The sequence below is a fragment of the Xenopus tropicalis genome, chromosome 9 (assembly GCF_000004195.4).
Source record: "Xenopus tropicalis strain Nigerian chromosome 9, UCB_Xtro_10.0, whole genome shotgun sequence".
Lineage (NCBI taxonomy): Eukaryota > Metazoa > Chordata > Amphibia > Anura > Pipidae > Xenopus > Xenopus tropicalis.
This window is the reverse complement of record NC_030685.2, coordinates 30,666,480-30,692,205: the sequence shown is the minus strand read 5'-3', so window position 1 is coordinate 30,692,205 and position 25,726 is coordinate 30,666,480. Positions and strand designations below refer to the sequence as shown.

At 39.4% G+C, this 25,726-nt stretch overlaps 1 protein-coding gene across 6 annotated transcripts in view; it reads left to right on the top strand.

Moving 5' to 3' along the window:
- mad1l1 (mitotic arrest deficient 1 like 1) overlaps window positions 1–25,726 on the top strand; it is a 494,211-nt gene that overhangs the window by 351,178 nt on the left and 117,307 nt on the right. For all 6 annotated transcript variants that reach the window (XM_031892606.1, XM_031892604.1, XM_031892605.1 and 3 more), the window contains 1 exon segment: window positions 4,541–4,731. In XM_031892606.1, coding sequence (XP_031748466.1) covers window positions 4,541–4,731 — 191 coding nt within the window.

Below are 25,726 nucleotides of genomic sequence, written 5' to 3'. Positions count from 1 at the left end.
GTGGCATGAGATTTTTTTTTTTTTACAGGTGTCAGGGAGCTGCTATCTTGCCACCTTCCCATTATTCTGGTCACATGACCATGGGGCACCTGGGAAACTAAGAATATGTCTAGCCCCATGTCAGATTTTAAAATTAAATATTAAAAAAAAATGTATTTGAATGAGATAAAAAGTCTGCCAGACACCATCAGGTTTTATCTTGTCAGATTCAGGCGCAGCATGCAGTGTTCACTTCCAACAGGTGTGTTGTGTCCAATGGCAAAAGTTACAAGTAGTTTTCAGATTTTTGTATCGGTCCCATTATAGTTTGGCCTATGCGACTACATCTGATGCATTTTTTTCAGCACCATCCAATGCAAAGCACTCATGGAGTTTCGTCCTTACAATAAATCCAGCTAGAATGGGAACACATTACATTTAATTTAAACGCAATTAGTTTTCAATAAGTGCAGGCCAGCGATCTTCATTCATTGAGCTTTTCTGTACTTCATTTTTTTAAATGATCCAGAAACCTTAATCTTTTTGAAAACTGCTATGTTCCCACATCCATCACCATTCAGCTGTATAATATAGCCAGCCACATACTTTTACTATGTAATAGGTATTGAAATAGGTTTTATTTTCCTTTTTTTTTTGGTTTGCAGGGGTTAAAAGAAGTTTCTAAACAATGCTTATTCAGCAGTAATTTTGACATTCTAATAATAATAATAATAATAAAAATAGCAACAGTTTTGGTTGCATAATCTTGGGTATCCAAATTACTGCATGGTCCCTGATTACCTTAAGGGTGAAGACACACGGAGCTACTGGTAGCAGCTACTTGTTAGGGCTCTGGCACACGGGGAGATTAGTCGCCCGCGACAAAACTCCCTGTTCGCGGGCGACTAATCTCCCCGAAATGCCATCCCACTGGCGAAAATGTGACTAACTAATCTCCCCGTGTGCCAGAGCCCTAACAAGTAGCTGCTACCAGTAGCTCCGTGTGTCTTCACCCAAGGAATAATTTTATGGTTGGGGATCACCACAACATGAGGAACTGTATTAAAGGGTCACAGCATTAGGAAGGTTGAGAACCACTGCTGTACACAAAATATGTTCTAATTCCTGTAAAAAGAAGAGGACCAAGTCAAAGGACAACTCACACTTGTGTAGCACCAGCATTTGTGGAAATGCAACTCCCCACAGTGCGTAGGTTTGTACAGAGCTGCCAACTCACCCATGGGGAGCAGCCAAGGAACACAGCACAATGAGGAATAAGGTTCATTAAAAGAGATCTTTAATGGTTGAGCTCATTAAGTTGAAGTATTAAATGGGCTAAAGCTTGTGAAGAAAAAGAAAGAAAAAAACTCACGAAACAGGATTAGCCAGAGCAATGGCTGTGCAATATTTTGTAAACAGTAGGAAAATAACTGTTCATCTCTGAAACCATGACATTGAGTTCATAGCAACCTCAGGGATAATGTTCAGTATAGTGTGTTTCAGGGAACACGATCCTTGTACTTAATGAAGGACTAAATAGATATTTAATTGCTACCAAGGCACTTTTGGTAAAAGACTCCTTGTAATTATTGTGTATCCACTTGTAGAGCTCGTACAACAAAGCTAATAAAACGTGATGTGAATGGCAGTGCGAAAGGCGCTCGCAGGGCTTGGAATAGGATTTCGACTTCTCTTGGCAGTGCTTCCTGTTGCTATAGTGCGCTGTTCTTGCAGCTATTGATGATTTGTGGCATGAAATTCATTTACAAATATACAGGCTGATGTTGATTTCCTCTTGACTTTCTTCAGTTTGTACATGGACATTTACATATTCTGTCACTAATTACATGAAATTACTAATTACATAAAATGCTGTAGAATCATTTGATTTTGGTGATTCATTTAACACTGTTTATTATCATGCATCCAGTCTCCTCATTTCTATCAGAATATTAAGTGTATGCAGTATCCAAAAGGTCTATGTAGGTTTTCATTCCTTAAGGTCATAATCAAGCATAGTATCCAAGGCTATTGTGATACTAATATCTACAGTTAGTATTAATGGTTGTATATATATGCAGAAGGCTTTTTGGCAATGGAAGTCTGTAGCAAATAAGTTATGAAATCCCTTATCTGGAAACCTGTTGTCCAGAAAGCTCTGAATTATAAGAAGGCCTTCTCCCATAAGGCCATATTTCCATTTCAAGAAATCAAGAAAATAATTCAACATTTTCTAAATTGAATAATAAAACAGTACCTTGTACTTGATCCTAACTAAGCTGCTCGAATCCATCTTGGTGGCAAAGCAATCTGTTTGCATTTATATATGTGTGTGTGTGTGTATTGTCAGGGGTTAGGTAGCGGGGACCAGCTTTCTGGGGGTAAAGCAGCCCTTGGCACAATTACAACACATGAGTGTATTCTCTTTTAGGCAGTTTATTTTCACTTGCATAAAAAATTACAAAATTGCTCAAAATAAAATCCTTGCCACATAATGGGCTCTACCTAACACAGGTCAGTTGTCCTAACTAACCAGGAGCAGACCTACCGCCTGTCTCCCACACAGAGAAAACAAAACAAAGTTCAAACCTTGTAGTGCTTTCAAAATCTCTCAGTCAGCTCACACAGGCAGCTTCCCTGTGTCTTTCCCCCAGACTGCAGCATTCTACTTTGCTCAGGCTGCCTTTTAATTAGCCAGCTGAGATGCCTCAGGTAGACCCACAACACCCAGGCCGGACTAGCAGTCCCGGAACCATTCTTTTAGGAACCTGGGACATATATAAGCTCTGTACCTTACCACAATATATATATATATATATATATATATATATATATATATATATATATATATATATATATATATATATATATATATATATATACATATATATATATATATATATATATATATATATATATATATATATACATATATACATACATACATACATACATACATACATACATACATACATACATACACACACACACACAGGATAGTTACATAGTACATAGTTACATAGTTACATAGGGTTGAAAAAAGACCAGTGTCCATCAAGTTCAACCCATCCAAGTAAACCCAGCACACACAACCCACACCTACCAATCTATACACTCACATACATAAACTATAAATACAACCACTAGTACTAACTGTAGATATTAGTATCACAATAGCCTTGGATATTCTGATTGTTCAAGAACTCATCCAGGCCCCTCTTAAAGGCATTAACAGAGTCTGCCATTACCACATCACTAGGAAGGGCATTCCACAACCTCACTGCCCTCACCGTGAAAAACCGCGTACGCTGCTTCAAATGGAAGCTCCTTTCCTCTAATCTATAGGGGTGACCTCTGGTGCGCTGATTGTTTTTATGGGAAAAAAGAACATCCCCCATCTGCCTATAATCCCCTCTAATGTACTTGTACAGAGTAATCATGTCCCCTCGCAAGCGCCTCTTTTCCAGAGAAAACAACCCCAACCTCGACAGTCTAACCTCATAGTTTAAATCTTCCATCCCCTTTACCAGTTTAGTTGCACGTCTCTGCACTCTCTCCAGCTCATTAATATCCTTCTTAAGGACTGGAGCCCAAAACTGCACTGCATACTCAAGGTGAGGCCTTACCAGGGACCTATAAAGGGGCAAAATTATGTTCTCATCCCTTGAGTCAATGCCCTTTTTTATACAAGACAGCACTTTATTTGCTTTAGTAGCCACAGAATGACACTGCCTGGCATTAGACAACTTGTTATCAACAAAAACCCCTAGATCCTTCTCCATTAAGGATACCTCCAACACACTCCCATTCAGTAGATAGTTCGCGTTTATATTATTTCTACCAAAATGCATAACTTTGCACTTGTCCACATTGAACCTCATTTTCCAGTTTGCTGCCCATTTTTCCAATTTTGTCAAATCGCTCTGCAAAGCGGCAGCATCCTGCATGGAACTTTTTGTGTCATCAGCAAAAATAGAAACAGTACTCTCTATGCCCACCTCCAGGTCATTAATAAACAAGTTAAAAAGCAAAGGACCAAGGACTGACCCCTGCTGTACTCCACTAACCACACTGGTCCAATTAGAAAATGTTCCATTTACCACCACTCTTTGTACTCTATCCTTCAGCCAGTTCTCTATCCACACTGCTACATATCATACCTTGGGTGCCCGGTAAAGGGTTCCAAACCTGTCAGCTGTTTATGCTGTTTTAAAAATACATGTTTTTTTCACAAGAGATCTCGGTGTTGCTGGTCATTTCTACAGTGTGTATATATATATATATATATACAGTATATCTCTCATATATAATGAAAGGTAGTTGCACTCTCATTGCAGGAAAAATTGTCTGGGTGCATAGATAAGATAGATTAGATAAAAAAAAGCAGAGTTTGGATGATGCTATCATATAGAGGAGAATGAAGAGTCATGGGGTAAGCATAACAAAGACTTGGGGGAGCCCCAGTCTCCCCATGTGCCTCTAGTTGGACATGCCTATTTTCTAGAACTGTATTTCATGCCATGCAAAGGTTCTTATTACTTTTCTTTTGTCAATCCCACAGAACTGAAGAAGCAGTTGGAGAGTGCTGAATTGAAAAACCAGCGTCTTCGGGAGGTCTTCCAGACGAAAATTCATGAGTTCCGTACCGCGTGCTACATGCTGACAGGGTATCGCATTGATATCACCACTGAGAATCAGTACCGCCTTACATCCATGTATGCGGAACAGAAAGAAGATAACTTGTTGTTCAAGGTAACATGCTGCTTAATTAATGAATTAGTTAATTACATTGTGATTTTATTTTTACTCTGGTGTATTGATAAGAATTCTCCATAGAGTGTTTATTGGACTCACTATTTATTATGTCCTTATAACAAGCCTGCTCCTGAAAACATAAATGCATTTGTTGTGATAAAGAAAACACCTGAGCTTTAACAGTTTGTTATGCTGCATTGTGCCAATGCAATACATCTACTGGGGGCTTTTTAAGTTTGCACTTATGGGACTTATATATATAGTACACACAAATACTCATAAACTGGACAGAGCTACAAAACACCCAGCTTCGCCAATCAATAAATGGCTCAACACAGTAAGGTATAAGAAAGAAGGCATTAAACATCTGTTAAACATCAGGGGTTCACTTAGCATCTGATGAAGGAAGGAATTCGACAGACTAAAAGAACCATTTTTTCTACAATTTTCTTCATGCAGTGTATTTTTGTGTAATATTTCCATTGGAATTGAACATTAGAAATTAAGGATTTCATGTTTTTTTTTACCTGCCATGTTGTACACTTTTGACCACTTCTGTTGTAGGTGATAATGTATAACTATAAATGACATTGCTTTGATCACAACGTTATATTTACAGGACAATATGTCTGTGAAGATTCTCAATAATTGAGGTCATGATATACCGTATCAAATGGATTTAAGTCTAAAGCAACTGGATTTTCTGAGTTTTCTTGAAAATGTTTCACCACTTATCTGAATGGCTTCTTCAGTTCACAACAATTCACACTTCCCATCATGTACATTGAAAGATTAACACCTGCTTCAATGAGAATCATGGTACTATTGTCAATGGATCATAATTTCTCATACTCAGACCTTCAGCCAACACCTGACTGAATAAGTTCAATGGAGCCATTGTGATTGGATATCTGTGACTGTACTACCCTAAGGATTTAAATGCTGGGGAATTCCCTACCACTCCGTTAAACTGAAGAAGCTACTAAGTTGGTTAAATGTTTTCAAGAAAATTCAGAAAGTCCAGTTGTTTTAGACTTAATTCTACTAGGTACTGTACATTTATAGGGCAAGTGATGGTTCCAAGGGCTACACAAGGCACAAGGTATGGCTTTAAAGATCTGCCCTTAAATCATATTACAGAAGTCCTGGCACATTTGCCTATCCATTGCTATTGTCCATACGGCAAGAGGGTTCCAAGGGCTACACTAGGCACAAGGTATGACTTTAAAGCCATAGTGCCTTTATTTTACTATTTCATCTATATATTTAGAAATCTATGCTAAGCAACAGAATTTGAGCAAGGTGAGCAGCTCTTTTGTTGTTAAAACCAAGGCTGTGCTGTATTGTTTTGCTGTTTTGTTTTCTTCTCTTTTGTGTGGAAGGATTGGTAAATAGACAGAAAAGTTGTGAATTCAGCTTTAGCGGAATCAAACATTCATCACTGTCAACCAGTTGCTAAACCCGCTGACACGGTCTGGACAAAGTCATATGTACCTGAGCCAGTGGGTGAGGAGGCTGCAGGATACAACCTGAATAGCGCTTGATTTCTTACACTTTATACTGAATGCTAGGATGCAAGTCAAATGTTTTTCTCTTTGGTGGGTGCTGTGAGCTTTTTCTCCAAGACTGAATGCCTGCTGTCGGAAGGAACACACTCGTGAACTCATGTAGCTCATGTACGAGTAATTAAAATGAGAAAAAGTACAAAAGGGTAATTTCTAGAGAATACATTTACCTTTACAGTGTGTGTTTTAAATTTGCTATAATACACATTGAGATAACTGGTTCCTGGGAGGCAAGCGGAGGAATCCACAGAAGCATTGCAAACAAAACTTGTACACAGCACGTAGTTTGACCTAGCAGTGTGTAGAGCAGGAGACATGTTATGTTCTCTTCGCATTATAACCATGAATTCTTAAAAGCCTACAAGTCTAAATGTTTTCTCGCTACAGGTTTCTGAGTTTAGCAAGGTGAAACACATAATAAAACTGGCTTTTACTTCCTGAAATAACCATGTTTTTGCATCTCGAGCAAGTGATACTGATCTTGCTGTCACAGCAGCTTCATCGGCCTGAGTAAATTCTCTTTCCTTCCAGAATATTCTTAGGTTGCATTGTATCTGCATGTGAAATAGTGTTGGGCGCACTTCTTGACAAATAAGCACTGCCTGCCAAGTCTAGCCCCTCTTTATCTACAACCTGCTTAGCACAGATGACAACTCTATATACAATATTCATTTAATTTAGGAAATGAATTTTAATGTTCTTATATTAGGATAATGGTTATTCTGCTACCCTTTTCCATATAGCACTCATGAAAGTCTGGCCTTGTGACAAGCTCACATAGCATGAAAACTGTATCCACAAAGCAAGTGGTATTGCAAGTTCCAGATACATTTTTAATTAAATATCTCCCATGAAAGAACGAACCATTTTAAAATCAGATTTGTTTTGGGGGTATTCTGTATTTTTAAATGAAAAAGTAATGTTAATGGATGTATAGATCCTACAGATGCAAGAATCTTAGAGCAGTATCTCTCCCTAAAACAGTATTCTGTCATTGCTTCTAATGTAGTTCCAGGAGACTCACTTCATATTGTATTTATGACCCAACTTGCCATTTGCCTGCTCAGCATTCATCTGTGGTTACTCACTTCAGTAATTAGAGTGTTATGAGTAGGCACTTTTGCTCCATATGACTGCTTACATAAGTCCACTCGGTGAACTTGCCTAGAATATGTGAACTACATATGATAAAAAGTTTGTGTTTAATCACAGAGGAATGACACATATAATGCAGGGAGCTTCAGTCCTCTTATGTAAACTGGGTTTGATATAAAATATGGGCAAAATTATTACACACTGTAGTTTGTTTTTGCATTAATATTCTTCTTGTACAGATGTTAGATATCATAGTAACATGGTCCGTCATCTCTAGGCATACATGTGAGAAATAAAATAAATTAGAACTTGGACCCCAGCTTCTCATTCCACACTTCCCATTAATCTTCAGGTAATTGGATTGGTGGCTCTTTTAGTATCAATATAGTAGCAATAGAATTGTCTGACTCCAGACCTTCCAAACACTGCCCGAGCTGGGGGGACCTGGGTAACTATTCCAGCCATGCTTTCCAAGTTTTTAGGAACTTGCCTTGAAAAATTGGTTAAGGAACTGGTTAGTTTGTCATTCATTATAACTTAGGACTTGAGTACTTGCTGGTCTGTGTTATTAGCAATGGTTTGTCTATCATCTAATGAAGCAGTAATTTCTAGTTTGCTGCAAAAAACACTGTCAATTATTTTAATAGAGTTAGGCTATCTTAACTGATCTTTAAAGTTTCAGACTCTTTATTTGGGGCCAATTACTTTATTTTTTTGGGGCCGATTACTTCCCATACCCAAAATAAAGATGTCATGCAATAAAGGTGGTGGAGCCCTAAAGGAAAATGGGGGCCATAAAAATCCTTTGGAGGGCCACATCTGCTTCCAGTTGGACAGCCCTGGTCTATTGTTACAAAAATATGAGCAACAAGGTTTCACAGTCCTTTGGCTAAACTGCACAATTATTGGAAAGGCGTTTGGCCTATATTGTCTAGTTGAAGTGCATTCTTCAGTGATGCAAACCTTCTCTTAACACATAAAAGTGAATTACTGTAACTCTCAATAGAAACCTCCACGCTTAGCAGTATGTCCCTCTGAAATAGCCTGACATTCTTATAGTCCTTTCTAATCTACAGAGAACAACTGGTATACACAACAAACTATTAATAAAACACTAAAAGCATTTCCATCAGAAGCATCAATTAAGATGTTCTACTATGAATCCATATTTTTATATATAGAAATGTATACTTTTTGTATCTTGAATACTTTCAGCAATCAGTGTTCTTATGGAAAAAAAAAAGTATGCCTAACCCTCTTTCAGATTTGGTTTATGGCACCAATGTTTTCATATGCTCTGTGGGTCACTCTGCATCAGAAAAATGTACTGGTTTCATGACTATGAACCATATTTAGCATTTTTATGAACTATTTTATCCACATTTGGTCTATCCTTGATTCTGTTTTTCATAATATATAGTTTAGCCCAAGGTTTTGTTCAGTAGGTCCCAACTCCAGTCAACCATAGAGATGGTTTCTACTCAGAGCTATGCTGCTGAGATATTTCCTTGTCAAGAATAATTGTAGAGTGTTGTTTACCTTTTGGTTTGATGTAAACAGTGATATTCTTGGCTGAGCCAAGCTAAGATTACAAGCTATTGGCTGACCAGAGCCCACCAGTGAAATTCTATTTGGGGGGGACTACCAATAGAAGGCATTTGATTGAAGAACCTAGTGAATTAATTATATTGGAATATATAGCAGTCTGTCCCTCAAGCGTCCCTTAATCTTCATAACTCTCTGCCTTTGTTTTGTAGGATAGTCACAATGCATTTCCTTTTATACTGTAGTAACCAGGGCATGATATCTTAACCATAATCGATTTCATGGTCATCAGATACAGACAAGTACAGAACCTGTGATAAGTATTGGCTGGAAGGAGTTTGGACAACAAGGCAATTGGGAAAATAGTATCAAAAGTTCTAGTTTTCACTTCGTCTTGTTATCCATTTACTGTTAATTGAAAGCAAACATCTTATTGATTTTTAGGACACATTAGACCTGGAGAAAACTTGTGTGGATTATCCACCCTGGATCAATACTCTGTCTATTGTATATTAATGATATTGAATGAAAAAAAAATGCTTTAGCCAGGCTTTACTAAAGAGGATTAAGGAAATGCAATCCTTCAGTATTCATAATTGCTATATTAATAAAAAAATAAAGCTATCTTTCAGTTAATGCAAGAAGATAGAGGCTCCAACATTTTCTTTTCTGATTACCACAGGAAAAAGCAAAACTGGCTACCCAGTGGTCTTTGCTCCCCTGCCAGCATCCTCTGTCTTCAAAGCAAGCCCAGCCCAGAAACTCATTGAATTTAGTTCTTTGGGACGCGGCTTGTACTTTTTCTACAAATAACTTTCGATTTGCTGAGGCAGAGTTTGATTCTCAGGGAATGTTGTCAAAATTCAAAATCACTTTCTAGAGCTTTTATGAGTTTTCTTTTCAACTAGGCACAGTGGGGAAGGAATGAATAAGTGTTGTAAAGCACGGAAACTCATCCCTTTACCAGCTAAGAGAGAGAATGTGTCTAATAAAGCCACTGAGCAATTCAGCTGCATAGGAAAATATATATATTCAGCCTCTCATCTCTGCAATAACACCACTTATTGAATGAAAATCAATGAATTGTGTTTCTCTCATCAAAAGAGCAGCAAATATTAATCATTGTCAGTATTCTCCCAGGCTCACACACTCTCCTGCTTTTATTGCCATGTCTAGAATATCTTTGTTTTAACTATTTATAGGGACTCTAGTGCATGAAATCTCTTAGTGTTCATTTAAACCTATAAGGCTACACACTTATTTAACTGATATTCAAGAGATCCCATGGAAACCATAGACCCTAATTGTAGCTGCTGCTGCTGCAAAAGCTCATAGTAAGCTCAGCTTCCTTTTTATTCTTTTCATCTTTATTTTTAATCTATTAATGTGATACAGTTGGAACCATTATCAGGCAGATCATCAAGGGAATTTGGGAAACCCAAGCATTTCTTAGATCTTTTTTATTTTATTTTTTTATTTATTTTCTGGATAATGCTAATTTGATTGCTTCAAACAATCATGTGATTTGCACAGCATATGTCTCTGTTCTGCCCCAGGAGTAAGACAGACCCTCCTCCAGTTGCCAAGATTTTTGCTGATCTATTTGCCTGTTAAAGGGACAGTATAGCTCAAGGAAATTCCCATGTGCAGACCCAAACGTCAGTAGTTTATGCCTGGTGCTTTATCATTTGGGAGATAGCAATTCCTCCTATGTATTAAAATAAATTAAGGTTAACCGCGCACAAGGTCATTTCAGATGGGGACTCGTCTCAACCTGTACTTTATTAGGTCAAAAAAACTAAAAGTGCCAGGGGTGTACCCCCTTATTGAGTGAAAGGTATTTTTTTTTTTTACCGAAATCATTATGGAGGCTTTATCTTCTTTGGAAGGACCAGAATGTTAGAGATATGGTATACTGTACCCACATCTTGCACAACTTCAACCACAGGATATTTATTAATGTTGGGTTTGGGGAGAAAAGTAACAATGGATACAAAAACAAGAGGGTCTAACTTAATCCCCTCAGCTATATGCAGGCCTGGATTTGTGGTGAGGCCACAAAGGCCCGGGCCTAGGGCAGGCGTACCGCCCAAGCCGCAACTACATTTTGCTCCCATACGGAGCAATGTGGACCTCTCCCTACTGCTTCGTATGTGAGTTTCAATGAAAGTGCGAAAGCGCATGTGCGTGGCGGGAGGGGGGGTTGGGGGGGATGTTGTTCGCGAATGCGCTTGAGCGTGGGGTGCAAATGGGGACAGCCTTGGGGCGCCCTAACAACAAATCCAGCGCTGGCTATATGCATATCAGCCACTGGCAATGCTCTGTCTTTAGGCACATGGCTCATAGGGGGTATTCCTGGGGACCAAAATTATTTTCCAGTTAAAGGCATTATCTCACTCCAGCAACGTAACCACAACCAATAGAGTAAAAAGATCATCATGTACTGGTTTGGGTTAAAACATCCATACAATGGTACTTTCATCCTTTCCCTTCTATCTGTGCTAATGCTGCAGCATAAAAGCCATTCATATAAAACCAGTGTATGTGCAAGTGGTATTACAGGGAGATATCAGAGAATATACCACTTTCTTCACCCAGCACTGATTTCGGGACAAATCTTGCACATAAAGACCACTTAGGAGATCATGGCTTTAAATATTTTCATAAGAAAATATTTGCAATTAAATGTAAGAATGTAAATACCCACACTAATAAGGGGTCCTAATCACCCTTTTTATATTAATGACTTCATGGACTGTTATTAATAGCGCTGTGCTTAGTTACCAGCTGTAGCTTGCTTCTTTCTGCATTTAAAGCATATATTTTGTCTGGATTGCTGATAATTGATGGAAAGGCATCTTGCCAGCCATCTAGGAAATACAGTATGGGCTGGGACTTTCCCTGTTTGCTTTGCCAATTTACTCTGCAGCCTTCAGTTCCGATACCAGAGACTGCAACCACTCACCACTGAAATTCTGGGATTTCATTAAAGCCAGCCTTAGCATAAAATAAAATACCCTATATATGTGGATGAGATGAAAATGTTTTGTCAGATTCTCACTCCCAGTTAAGCCTTTTGTATTAGGAGTTCTGTCTTATCCATAAGCCTTAGAAATATTCAGCAACTGAAGGCAAATGAGGGCCTCATCTCTACTACTCGTGGATTGCAAGGAGAGCAAGAGGGAAATTGGAAAGCCACAGCGAATTAACCTTTATTGATAATAAAGAAACTTAAGCAACTGTGACATTATTAGTTAAGAGAACGAGTAGAACACATTCCAATATAATCTCATGTTGAATTTAGGTATATATGTTCCATTTAATCTCTTCCACTCTTTATGTCCCATTACAAGCATACTTTTCCAGTAGGAAAATCTCCCAATATATAATACACAGGAACTGACTGTTCTTAGGCTGCTCCTCAGCCTGTGCCAGAGCTACCTGTGGGGGGTTTTACTTTGGGCACCTTAATTACTCTATACCTTTCCTGAAGAAGTAAACATTGGGAAAATAGCACTTACTAGAGAAAAGAACAAAATAATAACATGTTGCCAAAGAAATAATTATAGATTAGGCCACAAATACCACATGGCAGAGAAAAGGTAGAAAACATAACAAATATGGGCATTATGCAGTGTATGTTCTACAGTACAAGAGTATTGTAAAGCAATACATAAATACAACATCAAATACATCATTTTATTTTTCCTGGCTTATGTGCAATACAATAACTGTCTGCTTAACGGGGCAGTGTTGCCTATATGCACCTTCGTCACACATGAGCTTAATAAATAGGACTTGTGTTAGTCTGTCTAATGGTGTATTTAAAAAGTTACTTATTTTATTTTACCGTTACTCCCTCCCAGGGGTGCCCCCGTCTGATTTTGTACCTGACGGCCTGGTTTCTCTTGGGATGTCTAGTTGAAAAACAAAGCCTACATGATGGAACTTTTTGTCGATGCACCAATCTCTCGCCCATATACATCATAACCATGCTCTCAATGTAATTAAAACTTCTTTTCCCAACCCCCACACCTATGTGCATCACTGCTCCGCCCCTTTTGCACATCGCTATTTGGTTTTAAGAAAGCAAAAAGGTAGTAAATGTAATCCTTCCCCGTTTCCTTCCTGTAATCAGTAAGTAGAGATAATAAGCTCTGTATAAACCAACCCTTCTCTTCTTTTGAGACAGAGGGCTTATATGTGGACTAGTTATATGATTAACTGCCACCTCCCACAATTGCTTGTAGGAACAAAGACATTGGAAAGATATAGAAAAGCTGTAAGCTTCGGTCTTTACCCTGCTTAGTGCTAAAAGCCTTGTATATTTCTTAATTAAAACAATTGTCAAAAAGAATGTTATGCACAGGGTCTACTTATGGAACTTATGTTGAATGGTGGGTGGGGGGGGGTTAAATTGTCCCTTTAAATGGAGATTAAAGTTGCCATCTGGCCCCTATTTCATCTACCCACCCAGTAAATATAGGAAGGTGACAACCCTAAGGGAGATTGTCTTAAAAACTCATTTATATTTTTATTCATTTCATGTAAAGTGCCGGTGGCATTTATGACGGGCGTGCAGTTTCATAACAAGAATCCGACCTGGATTTGTAGTATTTGCTAACAAGCAAATTGGAAGTAATCACAATGTTATTAGTTAAGTGGCCCTGCGAGGCAATCATTTTTATTTATAAAATGCTGCACAGTCGCTAAATGCAGAATTTATTACCAGGATTTATCTCAAGTGCGTGATGAATCACTTGTGCTCTCGTGCACTACAAATGCTTAGAAAGTGCTGGCCGAGGAGATCTCCCAGCCGTTTCCATTGTTAGATGCTGGGTGCCATGATTGCCCAACAGGCTGCTATTACTGATGTGAGTCACTCGCCTGAGCTTATATATATATCCTAGTGCCTTGTATGATTGTGAATTGGGAAATGTGTATTTTGTGTATAAATGACATTTCTTTAAAACAAACAATTCCAGTGCTCTTATTGGTTACCGATTGTTTTTAGCCCTGCCCAATTTAAACCTGGTGGCAAGCTTAAAAACATAACAAATGCACATACCCTCCCTTATATTTGTATGAGACAGTGAACATTTAAAAGCACCAGAGGGTGCAAAACACAATGTACCTTTGCATAGCGCAGTGTGAGTAACAAAAAAAACTGGGCCTAGCATCTGGTACGTAAATACCTATTTGTCTTTTATTACTTATGGGGAAACAAACCTTCATGGTATAAGTTACTTTTCATTTCCATTTGTGTCACACACCATGCTCATACCATAAAAGAAGATGTAAAAGCTATATCGAAAGCAACTTTTAGAACAAAATACATATTTATCTTGGAGTCGTAACTTAAGCAGAACAAAGTATGAAATCAATTTTGTATAGCTATTTTGAAAACCTAAAATGTTTTGTTATCAAACCTTTACCATATAGCTGTTGGCTGTCCCCTGGGCCCTATGTTCCTACAGCGCAGAGTATTTGTAGCCTTGCTAACTCCTTCATCTTGGCCCAGAGGCTTGGTGATCCTTCTACATTCTGCATTCCCATTAAGCTTCACAGTGTAAAATAATGTCATTAAAAATGAATGTATTAATGCAGGTCATGGCTCTAATGTCCCAAATGCTGCCTGGAAGTGCAAAGCAATAACGCCCAGGCCTCTAGATGTATAGAAAGGATCTGACATTAACTGCCATGTGGGAGCACTTCAGCTCTTCGGCAAGGCAGCTTCAATTAGTGCTTAAATCATCCCTGCTTTTCGCAAAGCCCACGGGGGCTCTGTATGGGGACATGTTTACAAGGGCCTGTATTATAGAACTCCCTTCATTACCTTTACAGTATTAGAAATAAGAAAAGCTTTTTTGTTAAGTAACAAATGAGATTTACGTGTCTCAACTCATTTTATATGCCATATATAAGGCTCTACATTAAGAAATTACTTGACAGTAGAAGGGATTGAACTGCCGTAGTCCATAGAGGGACTGATTCTTCTTCTGCATGTATGTGCCTTTAACATGCTCAGCTAATACTCAAAGCCAATCAGATTTTCATTTAGCTTTGAGCTTGATAGATACTTAAGTTTCATATTCAGAAGTTTTGTATTCTGCCCCAGCTACCCTATATACATTAATCTATTGTTATATTAGTAATACCAAGTTCTCCATTTCTTCATTTGTAATGTTTTATTTTGTCACTTCACTGTAGTTGCACATTGCCATTGTGGGTGGAACTGCCGTAGCATCAGGTTATCAATTAAACCTAATGACCCTAACATGGCAGAGTCTGAAGGAACATTCTGCCCAGCCAGATCCCTTGTAAGGATTTCCTTGAATATGTTGAATATGTTCTTAATAAGGATATTAATGAAGTGAGTGCAAAGATGTGCAGCTAAACTGCTAAGGGGGATTTAATAAGGCTGGTGGTGTTCTTGCTGTAGAAAAGGCACAAGTGAGGGGACATGATTACTCTTTACTAGTTTATTAAAATATATTTTAGACAGCAGAGGATCGTTTTACACATAGAAAAGAACAAGAGGCCCCCCATTTGGGCAGTGAGGTTATGAAATGCCCTGCCAGGTGATGTTGCAGTGGCAGATTCTATTAATGGCTGTAAGAGTGGCTTGGTTGGCTTCTTAGACAAGTATAATACCAAGGGCTATTGTAGTCTCATGATCAACAGTGTATTAAAGGAGAAGGAAAGGCTAATTAAGAGTTAATCTCAAGCTGCAGGCGTACCTTCAGTTCTCTCAATAGTGCCCTTAAGTCTCCCCATATCACTCCCATTCAGATGATCAGAAGCCTCATAGGAAAAGAAAAAACCCTGAGCTCTGTAAAGAAAATTCCCATAATGCCACGCTCCTGCACCAAGACCAAGACCTCTGTACACGAGCAGTTTGTAAGACTATGAGGAAGTTTCCTGCTGATTGGCTCATATCACACATTCCTAAGGGGGGTGGGGTGGGTTCTTAGCATTCTTATGGGGGGGGAAGCAGAAGAGAGGAGAGAGCTGCCCAGACTCTGGCACAGGATTTAAAGTGATAAGGAAGGAGACAAGAAATCCTGTTTCTTTTAATAGAGGACTCAGTGCAGCTTTCTGTAAGTGCTAATGGCTGTATTTACATAGACCTTTCTGATAAAGCTTACTTAGTTTTTACCTTTCTTTTTCCTTTAATATGTCTGTGTCTTCACATTTAGTATTCATAACTGTCTTATGATCCAATTGATTGGATTGAAGGGCCAAATTGTGCTTATATTTTGAGTGATTTAAGGATGTGTATTACTTACTGGGGCTGCAGTTGATACATGGTGCTGGAATAGTGTCTTAATTATCTTACTTGGCCTGTATTGAGGGGCCACCTACACACCTTACTTTAGTACAGCCGACATCATCAATCTCAGTGCTTTTAACTATTCATAGCTAGAGAAGTTCTTATGTTTTAGCATATTAATGGTCCCTTGGGAGACGTTTTTGAATCTATGCAATCAACGTGTTGTCCAAGAAATGCTAATGCCAACCTAGGATTCCTTCAAAGATCCAGACCCTTATTTTTATTCTAATGATACATGTTATTCTCTTGTTTCCGCTGGCTCCCTTATTTGCGTAATTATACAGCAGATAGCTATCTGTAACTTTTTTTGTTCATTTAAATGCTGCAGTATGATGCTCTGAGACTCCGTGCTAGGATTTTAGCCAGAAAATAAAAGATGAAGTAGCAGAGCATCCATCATCAGACGACCCGTCGGCGGCATTTTGGCAATCTGCCTTTTAACAGTAATCAAACCTTCTCTCCGTCCTGCCGGCCAGCGCTTTGCAGAGAAATAAAAGCCAAGGGGTTTTTGTCTGCATTCGGTTCGTTAATCTAACACCCAGCAACACAATGCCTCATGTCTGAACGTTGTCATTTAATTATATAAAATACCGGCGTTTTTTCATTATTATAAACCTTTTAGGTTATTTTTCAAGCAAAACATATTTTTTTTCTTTGCTAAAGGCACAACTTCCACAAAAGCATTGCAATCAGCAAACTTCTACATCTGGCGCTGTCTTGCTATGGATTAGCGGACCCCACGTATCCATAACGCTGGTTATTTAGAAGTCATCAATAAATGTGTTGGGATAAAAACAGTGCAGATGAAGCAGACTACATGAATGTATCTTGTGCACACAGTGCAGACGTTCCAGCTAAGCCTGCTCCATCTGTGTATGGGTTAAAGGATAAAATGGTTTAAGCATTTCCATATTGAGGGCATTAGAAGTGGCTTAGCCTTGCTAGACTAGGGTTATGGAACTTTAGGCCATCACAGAGTTAAGATCAGTGGGCAATAGACAGAGAGGGTTAAGGCAGCAAAGAGCAGGTGGAAGGTCAACTGATGGAACAATGGCATAGCTAGTTACGGGGAATGATACCACTGTGCACATTAGTGCTGGGCGGTATGACCAAAAATTTATATCACGGTATTTTTCAAAATTATATCGGTATCACGGTATTTGACGGTATTTTTTTTTCCCCATGCATGATTAGGTGACCACCCCAAACACCCGCCACCCGCACCCCCCCCACCACCCCAAACACCCCCCCACCACCCCAAACACCCCCCCATCCGCACGCAGCCCCCCCACCCCCCCATCCGCACGCACGTCCCCACCCCACCCCAAACACCCCCCCATCCGCACGCACCCCCCCCACCCCAAACACCCCCCCATCCGCACACACCCCCCACCCCACCCCAAACACCCCCCATCCGCACACACCCCCCAACCCCACCCCAAACACCCCCCCATCCGCACACTCCCCCCCAACCCACCCCAAACACCCCCCATCCGCACACACCCCCCCCACCCCAAACACCCCCCCATCCGCACACCCCCCCCACCCCAAACAGCCCCCCATCCCCTTCACATAAATATAACCCCCCACCCCACCCCATCACAACCCCCCCAAACACAACCCCATCCCCTTCACATAAGTATAACCCCCCCATCCCCTTCACATAAATAACACCCCCCCATCCCCTTCACATAAAATATAATTACTTGCCAGGCACCCCCACCCCCAACAGCTCACATTGGTATCCGACTCTGAATGCGATGGCGCTTTTGTAGAGTGTGCGCGCTGACGTCACGTGCGCGCTGACGTCACGTGCGCACCCGGAAGTATTCAAGCACACCGGTATGGGGGTATGTAGAAAATACATATCGGTTTCAAAAAAAACACCGGTGATCGGTTTTTACCGGTATACCGCCCAGCACTACTGCACATTACAAAATAAGGATTAAAATCATGTGCACTGTCCTAACCATCTGACCATTGGGAAGTGGCTAAACATGGTGTTTCTGATTGGAAGATACTCAACTTTGGATCCATGGTTTGCGATTGTAGTGACCTGGCTGTGCCTACTGTGATTTTTACTTTTCTCTTTCTATAAGGATCTGTGAAATGTCACTGTTTTACAGATTTAGAACAAAGCTGAAAGACAATTGTACTGGACAATGGCCATTTATGCTCTTACCATTTTAAATATAAAGGGCTGCTGTGCTCAAGCCTCGTTTTATGCTATCCTCTTCTATACTACCCCTTTTTTTGTCCCCTTTTTCTCTTTTTAATATGTTCTTTCCCGTTCTATATAAGTGAGTAGTCTTAGGCATTGTCCCCCATGGGTATGGGTTCTGCATCTGCTGTACGGATGTCCTGTATGAAGGTGCAGGGGTGAGATGAAGGGTAGGGTGCCATTGTAGTACTGTGGTCATTGATGACCAGTTCCAGTTAAGGTGGCCATACACCACAAGATCCGCTCATTTGGCGAACCTAAGATGGGCGATATCAGAGTTATTTTGCAGTCCCAAATCCAACGGGAAAATTAAACCTACCCAATCAACATTTGGGCAGTTTTAGACCAGATATCTGAAGGACCTGAAAAGCAGCTGAAAATCTGCTCGTGTACTGTTACCTTTAGGGCTCTGGTACATGGGGAGATTAGTCGCCTGCTACAAATCTCCCTTGTTGAGGGCGACTAATCTCCCCAATATGACATCCCACCGGCGAAAATGTAAATCACAGGTGGGATGGCATACGCGGCGGTGCTATTTGCGGAAATCGCCATAGTTGCCTCGAGAGGCAACTTTGGCGATCGTGCTGCCGCGTATGCCATCCCACCTGTGATTTACATTTTCGCAGGTGGGAAGTCATATCGGGGAGATTAGTCGCCCTCAACAAGGGAGATTTGTAGCAGGCGACTAATCTCCCCATGTACCAGAGCCCTTAGGTACCTGTGGCAGGATCTGTGAGCAGCTTATTTTAGACAAATTACACCCTTATGTTTGGCATAATCAGTCATTTAAGAATAAGAAATGTCTGCATTAATTGTCTGTATAATTAAGCATGTTACATATCCCATGGCATATGTATATATATCTTTACTTATAAAGCGCGACTTATGTACGCAGCGCTGTACCGTAGAATAGATTAATACAACAGGGGGTTATTAAAATAATAGATAAATACACAGTATAACAATAAATACAAATAAACAGAAGTTACAGTTGAAATAAGTTAAGTATCAAAGAGAAAGGGGATAGAGGCCCCTGCCCCGTGAGCTTACAATCTATATGGGAGGGTAACTTACAGACACAAATAGGCAAATATAAGTGCTGTAGGTGACAGTGGGTGCAATATAAGTGCATATTCTGCATCAGTGCTGTAAGTCGCATTGCCTTTGTAGTTTACTATTCTCAAGTTCACATTTCGTTTTCCAATGTAGATTGTTGCCATCCTATTAGCAGTAGTGAAAGGTACATGTCACCTTACAGTTTAATCACGTAAATTAGCTATATTGTGATTTATAGCTTGCCTCTAAGAGGAAAGCACATCGCTTCTTCTCACCTGGAACCACTTTTAACTGCGTGCTTTACTCGCTGACATTTGCAGGAAATCGTAAGTGAAAGCATTTTCCCTTTGTAGCCTTTTGATTTTTCAGGGTGATCTTTTAAAAAGACTAATGCACTTTTTTTTGTAAGTAATGCTTGTTTTGCATTGCACGAGCTTACCTGTATTTCCAGCTCAGCGGACTGGCAACTGGATAGGTAGAAATGAACTTTACTGTGCTGTCTCTGTTAAGTTTTGGGAAATGCCAGTGGGTAGAAACTGTTGCCAAGAGCCAGCAGGTTAAGCGTCGTCTTATATTATTTTACATTATTTCAGCAAAGAACAGCGAGGTCCACCCAGGGCACCATGGAAATTAATGTTGTTTAGATGTTCTCCCCTTGCACATATTGCTTTTCTATAGGTACTCCGGCTTCCTCAAGCACATAAAAGCAGGTTCATTGGTTCCTGATAAAATTGACCCTAATGTATGGGACTTAGACTGTAAGTTCCACTGGGGTAGGGACTGATGTGAATGATGTGTATTCTCTGAGATAAATAAGTGGTTCAATATAATTTAAGAATAATAATTATATAATTAAAGAATAATAATTATAAAATGAATTTCCACCTTTTCACTGCCTTTTCTGTGGGTGCTTGCTCATCTAACACATTCTTCAGTCATGCAAACTATTTTTTTAGGATTGCTGTGTATCAGTCTCGTAGCTGAATGATTGCAGAACAGGTATATTATATGGAAACCTGTTATCCAAAAGTTTAAAAAGATTTAATGATTATTGACTGTATTTGCCACTTTCCTGTTAGCAGACGGAACCTTATATCTGATGCTAAATCCATGCTAAGAGTTACACAGTCCTATTGGTATGTATGGTTTTTAAATGTTTTTTAGTATCCTAGATCAGTGATCCCCAACCAGTGGCTCAGCAGCAACATGTTGCTCACCAACCCCTTGGATGTTGCTCTCAGTGCCCCCAAACCAGGTAGTTATTTTTGAATTCCTGACTTGGGGGCAAGTTTTGGTTGAATAAAAACAAGATTTACTACCAAATAAAGCCCCCTGTAAGCTGATAGTTTGCATAGAGGCTGCCTAATAGCCAATCTTAGCCCTTATTTGGCTCCTCCATGAACTTTTATGATGCTTGTGTTGCTTTCCAAGTCTTTTTACATTTATATGTGCCTCATGAGTAAGAAAGGTTGGGGACCCCTGCTTTAGACTAACCCAGAAAACTTCAGGTCCAAAGCATACCACACAATAGATCCCTCACCTACAGAATTTACAGCAAATCTTTATTGTGATGATGACAAAACTAGCTTCTGCGTAAACCCTTCCTCCGATGACGCTTGCTTCACATGCACATTTTGTTCTTCTGGATTATTTTAACTTTCCAAGTTGGACTTGCAGACCTGAGACTCCCTAGTTGGTATGGAAGCACAGCACCAGAAATACTTAGCTACTGATCAGCTTTAAGAGGATTCTTGGAGTTACATGTTAGAGGCACTTTTGAGTCCGGTCATTATCAGGTTCCTTTAGGCACATAGCACTCTTCAGGTTTTGAACACTACAATCAAAATGTCCTTGCTTGTGTATTTAAATGGGAAACACACTACTTATAGCACATAATGGTAATTCATGATGGGGATTTCCCAGAAATGCTTTGTTCAGCATCTCTAATGATCACAGTCTGACAGCAGCAACATTTGCACTAGTATTCCCCATTCCGTCAAAGGGAAGCAATTGCTGGAAGGCAAGGCTGTTTTGAACACTGAGGACCGGACTGTAGCACAACACATAGGGGCAGATTTATCAAAGTCCGAATTTCGGATGTTTAGAAGTACGATACGGATTTAATACGATAATTTCTGGTGTGCGTTAATTGCACGAAAATTCTTATCGTGGTCGTACGAAAATATTGTGGTACGATCTGAAAGTTAGGAAATTTTCGTATCCGAATGATGGTAAATATCGTGAAAACCTTTCTGACTTTTTTCTTTCTGACCCAAGGAAAGTCACAATACCGAAGCTTGCAAACAAATATGATTTTGTCGCACAAATTGACGCAAAGCACGAAAAAGTCGCAGGAAATTAACGTAAATATTGTGGAAAATACGCAAAGTTCTATAAATTAGAAAAAATACCATTTTTTTCCATTTGGACCCAATTGTACTTTAATGAATGTTCCACATAACTCGTAAGCTGTTAATGGTCAGGGGAAGGAATCAAAATATTTTGAATTAAGGCATTTCCACAAAATAAATTCTCTTGAAGGACTCGGAAGTCATCTTAAAATGATCATTAGTTAATCGGAAACAAAAGATGGTTTGAAATGTACTTTTTAAAAAAAATTGCAAATCTCAGTTTGACAATGACCAGCTTTTACTCTGTATCACTTGTGACTACAGCATCTTGGTGATGTTCCTTGTGAGCTAAAACTACAGGGGCAGATTTATACACATTCTGATATTTGTGGTTTTTGAGTTTTTTGAAACCATGAATAAACTAATTGTCACGAAAACCACAAATGTCTAGTCATTTTTGAAAAAGATCCAAATTAATAAAAGTATGAATGAATTAAAAATGTGGGACAAACAACATTTTTTGTGGTTTATACATTTTTCCATGAATCTTGTGAGCGTACAAATGAAAAAGAAATGAAAACCTCTAAAACCACAAATTAAATAAAGATTGTTACAGTTTGCTTAGGACAACTCCCATTTCTGCATGACAGCTTTTAGATGTAGTAGTGGAATTTGTGGTTTTTATGTTTAATAAATCACAAAAATTGTGTTTTTTTTACACAAAAAATGTGTGTCTTAGTGCAAAGAACCATACATTGTGAAACAGAAAAGAAATAAGAACATAAATGTCCTCCTATGTGTTTTTGTCATTTCTCATTGACAACAAGATGGTCTGTAAGGTAAATATGGGAATGGGGACACTATGATATATGACTTGTAACCACATGATTAATCTGAAAATAAAATAATATATTTTAGTAAAATAAATACACTGCTGTATTTCTATTGGCACAATATGGCACCAGCAGAAAACCACTTTATTCATTTTACCAAGAGGTTACCCTCGGCACCTGTTGGTGAGAATGCATCTATTGTATATGAACTGATGTTTTTTATTTACATCTGGCATGTTCAGCCTGCAGTCTTCTACCTATTTTTGAACAGAAAAAGGGGAATATACACCATTTGGTGTAGGTACTTTATGGCCTTAGATTTCCCCTAGGTCAACTCATATGGAACTGCATCCATACTCAGGTGAAGTCCCACTATAGCAATTACAGTAGCTTATACTTATACAGAATGTAATGGGTGAGCCAAAACCCTTATCCCCCTATGAACCCAAATAAGTAGAAATATTATACTGGAAATGGTGGCTCTAACCACATGACAAACAAAACAGTAGGCAGTGCACTACATTCATTCATATTTTTGTTCATTTATACTCATTTTCTCCCTATGCAGAACTAAAAGCATTCAATCCATCTACACCCACACTCATTTATCAGTGCACATGGGAAATTACCAGTGACAGATGTATAATGCTTGAAAATGTAAGAGTAAAGCAGTTATACCGTTTCAAACTATTTTACTATAAAAGAAAAGGATATTCAGCCATTTACACATGTTAAATGAGACTGATATTATCATAGAGATATAATACTCCACATTTACTTCCTAACCATGCGTTGCTGTATAGGGATATAAATAGTTATTGGGTTTTCACATTTAAGCGCACAATATACTAGCATAAGAGTTATAATCACTTATTGTTATTCTTTGTATTGTTGGTAATATAGAATAAATTCTTACTTGCAGAGGACCCTCCCACACACTATAATTTCTTGGGTTGAGTGAATTAGTAGTATGCGTATATTTTCTTTAATGATAACTAATGGAGTTATTCAGAACATAGATCCATGAATGATATCAGTAGAATATACAGGGGATATTCTGTTCAATTGGGTGTGGGGGGAGAGAGTCCTTGAATAGCCCCACAGGGGGCAATTTCAATTACTCTGTGTCATGCTTCTCAGGTATCTAATAATAGAATGGAGGGGGGTTTACAAGGTAAGAAACATGGCTTTGGTAGATCTAGTGTGGCTTCTGGCTGAATCAATGCCTTACTAAGAATGCTATTGCGTTCCACAACTTCACAGCTCTCACTGTAAAAAATCCTTTCCGAATATTTAAATGGAACCTCCCTTCTTTTAAACGAAGTGGGTGCCCTCGTGTCTGTTGGAAGGACCTACTGGTAAATAAAACATTCGAGAGGTTATTATATGATCCCTTTATATATTTATACATAGTTATCATGTCACCTCTTAAGCGCCTCTTCTCCAGTGTAAACAGACCCAACTTGGCCAGTCTTTCTTCATAACTGAGACTTTCCATACCCTTTACCAGCTTAGTTGCCCTTCTCTGGACCCTCTCTAACTCAGTAATGTCCCGTTTGAGCACTGGAGACCAAAACTGAACAGCATATTCTAGATGGGGCCTTACCAGCGCTCTGTAAAGGGGAAGAATAACCCCCTCCTCCCGTGAATCTATACCTCTTTTAATACAGCTCAAAACCTTATTTGCCCTTGCAGCTGCTGCCTGGCATTGCTTGCTACAGCCAAGTTTGTTATCTACAAGGACTCCAAGGTCCTTCTCCATTATGGATTTGCCTAGTGCAGTCCCATTAAGGGTATACGGGGCTTGCATATTTTTACATCCCAGGTGCATGACCTTACATTTATCCACATTAAATCTCATCTGCCACTTAGCTGCCCAGATTGCCAGTTGGTCAAGATCCTGCTGCAGGGATGTCACATCCTGGATAGAATTGACTGGTCTGCAGAGTTTTGTGTCATCTGCAAACACTGATACATTACTCATAATACCCTCCCCTAAGTCATTTATGAACAAATTAAACAAAAGTGGACCCAGTACAGAACCCTGAGGGACCCCACTGAGAACCTTACTCCAAGTAGAGAATGTGCCATTAACAACCACCCTCTGTACCCGATCCTGTAGCCAGTTTTCAATCCATGTGCAAACGACTTCACTAAGACCAATAGACCTTAGCTTAGAAAGCAGTCGTTTGTGGGGAACGGTATCAAATGCTTTGGCAAAATCCAAATAGATTATATCTACTGCATCCCCACTGTCCAGCTTCTTACTTACCTCATCATAAAAAGCAATTCAATTGGTCTGTCCTTCATAAAGCCATGCTGATTACTGCTCATAATGGCATTCTCCACTACATAATTTTGAATGGTGATCCCTTAACAAGCCTTCAATTAACTTGCCCACCACGGATGTCAAACTTACAGGCCTATAATTGCCAGGCTGAGATCTTACTCCCTTTTTAAATATGGGAATGACATTCGCCTTCTTCCAATCCCTAGGTACCATACCTGATGAAAGAGAGTCTGAGAATATCAGAAACAAGGGCCACTGCAATTCTGCCCCTAGCTCTCTCAGTACCCGAGGGTGTATTCCATCTGGCCCAGATGCCTTGTTTACATTTATCGTGTGTAACCCTTTAAGCACCATATCCTGTGCCAACCACTGTGTAGTTGGAGCTGAGGCAACTGTGCAGCTATTGGGTGGAACTTGGCCCACTGGCTCCTCTACTGTATACACAGAAGAAAAGAACTGGTTACAATATTCTCAGCAAGTGCTTTTATTTTGCTCTCAGAAATATACATTGTATCTGTAGGGCAATGAAGAATGAGACACTTTGTCACAGCAGGCAAGAAAGCACCCAAGAATACCTTCCCATCAATGTAAAACTGTATTGGAAGTCATTTGTGTGCAATTACAGGATCTCCACATGCAAAGTGTTTTATATTCGGCAATTACAATATTGATGGATTAGGGGTATTATCAGGCACATTGTTGC